Source organism: Eleutherodactylus coqui, chromosome 5 (genome assembly GCF_035609145.1).
Source record: "Eleutherodactylus coqui strain aEleCoq1 chromosome 5, aEleCoq1.hap1, whole genome shotgun sequence".
Classification (NCBI taxonomy): Eukaryota; Metazoa; Chordata; class Amphibia; order Anura; family Eleutherodactylidae; genus Eleutherodactylus; species Eleutherodactylus coqui.
In genome coordinates, this window is record NC_089841.1 from 8,943,826 (window position 1) to 8,950,713 (window position 6,888).

The 6,888-nt window shown below is 58.6% G+C and overlaps 1 protein-coding gene across 1 annotated transcript; it reads right to left on the reverse strand.

The window, feature by feature from the left end:
* Positions 1 to 4,370: 4,370 nt before the first annotated feature.
* B3GALNT2 (beta-1,3-N-acetylgalactosaminyltransferase 2) lies at positions 4,371 to 6,409 on the reverse strand. Its single transcript, XM_066602292.1, has one exon. The coding sequence runs from the start codon at positions 6,358 to 6,360 to the stop codon at positions 4,933 to 4,935; it is 1,428 nt and encodes a 475-aa protein (XP_066458389.1). The 5' UTR covers positions 6,361 to 6,409; the 3' UTR covers positions 4,371 to 4,932.
* Between the last annotated feature and the right edge of the window lie 479 nt (positions 6,410 to 6,888).

Genomic DNA, 6,888 nt, shown 5'->3' on the forward strand with positions numbered 1-6,888 from the left:
AATAGTTACCCCACAGTGGCCTTAGTAGTAGTAATGACCCCCGCAGTGGCCTCAGTAGTAAAAGTGACCCCCAAAGTGGCTTCAGCAGTAAGTGACCCCCACAGTCGCTTCAGTAATAATAGTGACCCCAACCGTGGCCTCAGTAGTAATGATGACCCCTATATCAATAGTAGGCCTCAAAGTGTCCCCAGTAGTAATAGGGACCCATACAGGACCCCCCAAAAAATGATGAGGACATTTAGAGGGTTGACAGCCGCAATCAGCAGGCATCTGCTATCCCTGACAGCCGGTTTCTGCCTCTTCTCCGGCTCCTTATAAATGCAGCACACCCAGGACTTAAATGTTCTCAAGGTGCATGTTGGGGCAGGTGATGTGAAGGGTTAAACTTCCCCAGTATGAAGTGCCCCCGAGTCCTGGCGCTCCTACCAGTTTGGTTTCAGGTGAGTTGGGGTGAGGGAAGTTAGTTTCTCCACTTGGGTCGGACTATGGTCCTAGTCACGTCTGATGACCATTCATGGTGGTCACATGGTTTGTGTGCGCCGGGACGTTGCCTGCACCCTCACATCAGACAGTCGGCGCCCCCATGCTCCTCTTATGTTGCTGACGGGTTTCTGTTCTGCAGTCGCTGCCAAAATCGTTTTAGTAATGAATACATTGGTTAAAAGAACCCCTGAGGTGCCTGCGTGGGAGGCGGGACTAGGACCCTCCAAACTCCACCCCGCTCTCAGGGGCGCTGTTCATCTCACCACGGTGGGTTTACTTGTCATGGAGACACCGCAGCTCCTGCAGGCTTGTGGGGCCACAGCTGGTCACACCTGCACACTGCCGCTTCCTGCGGACCCAGAGAGGTGGGCACATGCGCAGCCGTACAAGTGGCAGGCCGTGGTGTGAGCCGCCTTCAATGGCTTTGGGACATTTACTAGCCTTTGCCAGCCTAATAACTGGCCCACCTGAGCGTGCCACCACTCACCTGGTGAAGGTTTATACATCAGATGATCACATCAAGGTAACTTCTAGTAGTGACCAGGGACTGAGACATTGTGTGGTGACCGCACTGGTGAACCGCGGGCCCAGAGATGCCATACGGTGACCACACTGGTGAACTGCGGGCCCCAACATGCCGTACGGTGACCACACTGTGAACCGCGGGCCCCGACATGCCGTACGGTGACCACACTGGTGAACTGCGGGCCCAGAGATGCCGTACGGTGACCACACTGGTGAACCGCGGGCACACAGATGCCGCATAGTGACCACAGTGGTGAACTACAGGTCCAGAGATGCCGTACAGTGCATGCAGTGGTGAACCGCGGGCCAAGAGCTGCCATACGATGAACACACTGGTGAACCGCGGGCATAGAGATGCCATACGATGAACACACTGGTGAACCGCGGGCCCAGAGATGCCGTTCGGTGAAAGCACTGGTGAACTGCGGGCCCCAACATGCCGTACGGTGACCGCACTGGTGAACCGCGGGCCCAGAGATGCCATACGGTGACCACACTGGTGAACCGCGGGCCCAGAGATGCCATACGGTGACCACACTGGTGAACTGCGGGCCCCGACATGCCGTACAGTGCATGCAGTGGTGAACCGCGGGCCAAGAGCTGCCATATGATGAACACACTGGTGAACCGCGGGCATAGAGATGCCATACGATGAACACACTGGTGAACCGCGGGCCCAGAGATGCCGTTCGGTGAAAGCACTGGTGACCTGCGGGCCCCAACATGCCGTACGGTGACCGCACTGGTGAACCGCGGGCCCAGAGATGCCATACGGTGACCACACTGGTGAACCGCGGGCCCAGAGATGCCATACGGTGACCACACTGGTGAACTGCGGGCCCCGACATGCCGTACGGTGACCACACTGGTGAACTGCGGGCCCCGACATGCCGTACGGTGACCACACTGGTGAACCGCGGGCCCAGAGATGCCGTTCGGTGACCGCACTGGTGAACGGCGGGCCCAGAAATGCCGCACTGTGAACCCACTGGTGAACCGCGGGCACACAGATGCCGTACGTTGAACACAGTGTTGAACTGTGGGCCTAGAGATGCTGTACAGTGCATGCAGTGGTGAACCGCGGGCCAAGAGCTGTTGTATGGTGACCACACAGGTGAACCGTATACAGATAGTCCCCGACTTGCGAACATTCGAGTTACGAATTTCGCTAGATACGAACTATCTGGCCTGCACAGCATGATGTAATGCTATGGCTCCCGCTCCCTAATGCTATGGCATTACATCATGCTGTGCAGGGACCGGACAGGCTTCTATCAAGCCTGATAGAAGCCTGTCCGGTCGGATCGCGGTTGCTGGGCAGCCGGGGGCCTTCTGAAAGGCCCCAGGGCTGTCTATGCAGAGCGCCTAGCAAGCCGTGCGCTCTATGGGCACTCTGCATAGGCAGCCCTGGGGCCTTTCAGGAGGTCCCCGGCTGCCTAGCAACCGCACAGCGTCCCGTGATCTCATCATGGGACGCTGTACGGGCCCCCTGAACGTCGGGTGCCGGCAGTCCTTACAGCGTGCACCCGGCGGCAGCAGTTCAGACGAGCCGCGCCGCTCGTCAGAACTGTTAACACTCTAAATACCGCTGTCAGAGGGGTATTTAAAGTGTTAACAGTTCCGACAAGCGGCGTGGCTCGTCGGAACTGCTGCCGCCGGGTGCCCGCTGTAAGAACAGCCGGCACCCGACGTTGTATGGAGCGGGATCCACCCGCGATCCCCTCCATACAACCATTTGTTCGACTTGCGAACAAACGGACCTGCGAACGGGCTCCCGGAACGGAACCAAGTCGGGGACCATCTGTATTAATTATTCCTAAATTTTAGACACTTTTTCCTGCATCCAGACAAGGGGGCGTGGCTTCATGGGCAGATGGTGTGGCATAAATGCAACATCATGCATCAGAGTTGGCATAAAATCTGGCACAGGCTAAAGGCCCTTTTACACGGCCGAACATCTTTTCAGCGGCTGCAGAACCGCTAAGGCCGTCGGCGCTCGTGCAGAGCATTTAAAGTGCTGCCGCCGGCTCACGGGATTCTCATCCGCTTCTCGCTCAGCGTTTCCCCTTCTTATGGGAAGCGTTTACTAGGAATGACAAGCCAGCGAGGATCTGTAAGACAGCTTCCTATACTGTGAACGACGAGCGATGGGTTTTTGTATTCACAATGAACGATTATCGCTCACATTCGTTTGAGTGATAATTGTTACGTGTAAACGGGCCTTTAGGGTCCTTTCAGACGAGCAGATTCTCGTTTGCAGCACCCAGTGATGTCACCGCTCACTCGTTCGCTCTCGTGCCGCCTCATTCAGTTGTTTACATAATGAATGCGAGGCGCGGACCGAGACGAAAACGAGCCACGAGGAGTCTGATGCCTGGACAACGAGCGGGAAGCCAGCAATCCTCATTAGTCGTGAATCTGAACGCCCGCCAACAGCCGATCCTCATTAGTCGTGAATCTGAACGCCCGCCAACAGCCGATCCTCATTAGTCGTGAATCTGAACGCCCGCCAACAGCCGATCCTCACTTTTGCCCATTTGAGCGACAATCGTTCCGTGTAAAAGCCCCCTTAGCCAACCGTGAGGGGGTCCGCAGAGCGGGTGCTTCAAGAGGTTATACCAGAATCACGTCATCCGCTCCCCACGCCACACTGAACGGAGCACTGGCCGCGGGCGGTAGTTCCACAGTGAGGAAGTCAGGGAATGCCAGACCCTCCTTCTCAAGATTAGTGAGACCTTCAGGGATCAGCAAGTAAAGGCCCATTTACATGCAAAGATAATCGCTCAAAAGATAGGGAGAATGACAGTTTAAGCGATCATTTTGCATAAGCTGCTAATGGGCACTAATGCCTATGAGCAGCTTATTAGCTTAATTTGCATGTAAGTGAGCCGCCCTGTGCTGTATGCAGAGAACAGCAGGTGGTCTGTTATCTGCATACAGCCGCTTTGTTCTGCCATGGGACTGCAGCTGAATACAATGTTATCAGCGCTCCCACAGAGAATCACAGCGTGTGCTCCCTGCTATCAGATCTCCAGACGAATTATGGATTTTACACTCAACATAAAATCATCGTTTGACCGTAAAGTAAACGATGGTAGCGTTTACACGCAACGATTATCGCTCAATAGACACCGTTTGAGTGAATTTTGAACGATAATCATCCCGTGTAAATGGGGCTTTACCCCCGGTCCTGTGACGGGACTATTAGGGATTTTGTTTAGGGGTCTGACCACACGCTAAGAATGCCCTCAGACCGTCTAAAACCGCACCAAACCGATCCGATAGTCACTGCGGGGGGGCTCGAGCGGCGGACAGACCCCATGATGGGGGAGGGGCGGCGGCCCCTTTATAAGGACATAACATACAGAAAAGAATATCACTTTAATAAATATGGATGACCAGTAATGATAGATAAGTGTCCCGTTAGAAAAGGCCCGGAGTGTTTGGGGGAGGGGAGGGGGCGGGGCCTCCACAAGCAGAGTATATAATAAATACGTGTCCCACCGCCCCCTGTAACCAGTCCGCCATCTGCTCCCGGGGAAGCTGGGTGACAACCAACATGGCTGTTGCTTAATAACGGTGGAGGACGGCCTTTCAGGACCCTAGGAGCCCAGTGGGACCGCCCCCGGAGGGGCCAGAGCAGCGGCCATATTGCTCGCCCCCAGCTGGATGAGCATTCGGCTGCCGGGACTTTAAGACTTTGGGGTAATTTAAAGGCAGTTTGTTTTTCTCCTCGGACGTCCGCAGACACGCCTCCTCTGGTTAGGGTCACCGGCGGCGAGTATTGCGCCCGCTTGGCGCTTCTGCCCACAGATGAACCCATGGGGGGGAATCTCCAACACTGCCAGAAGCAGACGGCCCCCCGGGGCCGGGGACTCTTGGGTTCGCAGCTGGTTAGTCGCCAGCGGTGGGCGTGGCCTCGGCTCACGTGTTGGCACATTCGCAGGGATTTCCACATCGCAGTTTCCGCTGCCAGAGTTCGCCCAGTTCCTGCGGAGAGAATTGCGGGGCGGAGAGCATGGCGCGGTCACATGACTTCTCGCACAGCCAGCCTTCGTCCTGGTAGCGGCGGGGGCCGATGGCTGCCATCCAGATGCCCATGCTGACGTCCTCGCCCTGGTAGGTCTTCAGCCGGTCGGCGTTGGCCGCGAGCCACTGGACGACGTCCCGGGAGATGACGTACCCGGCGCCGCAGGCGAAGGCGGGGTAGGCGGGGCTCATGTACTCCAGCTCCTGCCACTTCCCCGTCCGGTCCACCGCCCAGTTGAGGCGGAAGTTGCCCCACCAGGCGTTGGGCCCCCGCAGCCGCCGCTCCTCCAGGGCCCGCAGCACGTTGTCCAGCTGCAGGAAGCAGTCGTCGTCCGTCTTCAGCAGGAAGTGGAAGGAGGCGGCGGCGGCCAGCCAGCGGTAGAACAGCAGCAGCTTGCGGGGGACGTTGCGGTATGTGTCCACCACCTCCACAAAGACGATGTCGCCGTGGGCGTGGCTCTCCGCCTGCAGCTCCGCCTCCTCTTCCTCCAGGGCGGCGCGGTGCTGGGCGAGTCGCTGGGGGCGGGCACTGAGGCGCTGGAGGAGGAGCTCGCCATCATGGATGGTGTAGGTGAAGCCGCCGGCGATGCCCTCCGTGCCCTGCGAGAAGTCGTACGGCAGGAGCCCCTCGTCGGCCGCCGTCACCCGCAGCACGCCGCCGCCATCGTTCAGGGTGACGCGGTGGACGCCCCACATGGGAAGCCCCTCGGCGTCATGGCTGTCCCAGCGCAGCGTGCCGTGGAAGCCCTCCGGCAGGATGAACTGCTCCACCGCCTTGTAGCAGAGTGCGGCGTCGGTCGGCGGGGCCCCTGGGGTGGTCAGCGGGGCCCCCGGGCTCAGCGCGGTCAGCCGGGCCACCAACAGCGCCTCCTCGTGCTCCGCCTGGAACAGACGCACGCTCAGGTTGCGGCTGAAGCCCGGGCACCACGCCCCCAGCCGGGTGATGATCAGCGGGTATAACACCCGGAAGGTGACGCTCAGCTGCCGGTGCGGGGAGCGGCTGGGCGGCGGCCCCGAGAAGGCCTCGATCTCCCGGTGCAGCACGGGGCCGCTGAGGTTCAGCAGGCGGCAGGAGTACGGGTCCTCCCGGTCCTCGGGCGGCACGGAGCACGGCTCGGACCCCACGATGAAGCGCAGCAGGGGGCGCTGTGCGGGCGGCAGGGCCTGCAGCCAGGTGCCGCGGATGGTGTCCCGCAGGGCGCGGTGCTGCCGGGCGGACAGGATGCCGATGACCAGCGGGTGGTGCGGCGGGGAGCGGAGCCACAGCTGCAGGAACAGGCCGAGCAGGCAGGGACACAGCAGCAGGAGCAGCGGGCGGCGCATCAGGCCCGGAGCGCCGCAGCCCCGGTCACCGGAACTCTGCGCCCAGCGACAGCCAATCACACGGCGGCTCGTACTATTGCCGGGGCAACGGCCTATGCAGTGCGCTGCTATTGGCTTATTGGCATAGTCACGTGCGCTGCGCTTTCTCAGCGGTTGCGTAGTCAGCGGATAGTGTCTGATCAGCGTGCGCATGCGTGCTACACGCTGTGTTCTCAGTGGCTGACACTTGGCTGATGCGCTATTGGCTATATGTAGACAACGCTGCCATTGGTGTAGTCAGTCACATGACCTCAGGCGCCTTATACAATGATTTTGGGACTGGATTTCTGGGCTATCTGACCGTAAATATTCATCAGAGCTCTCTGCCCTTGCAACCAATCAGAGATCAGCTTTCATGTTACCTCAGTAGTATAGCAACCAATCAGAGGTCAGCTTTCATGTTACCTCAGTAGTATAGCAACCAATCAGAGCTCAGCTTTCATGTTACCTCAGTAGTATAGCAACCAATCAGAGCTCAGCTTTCATGTT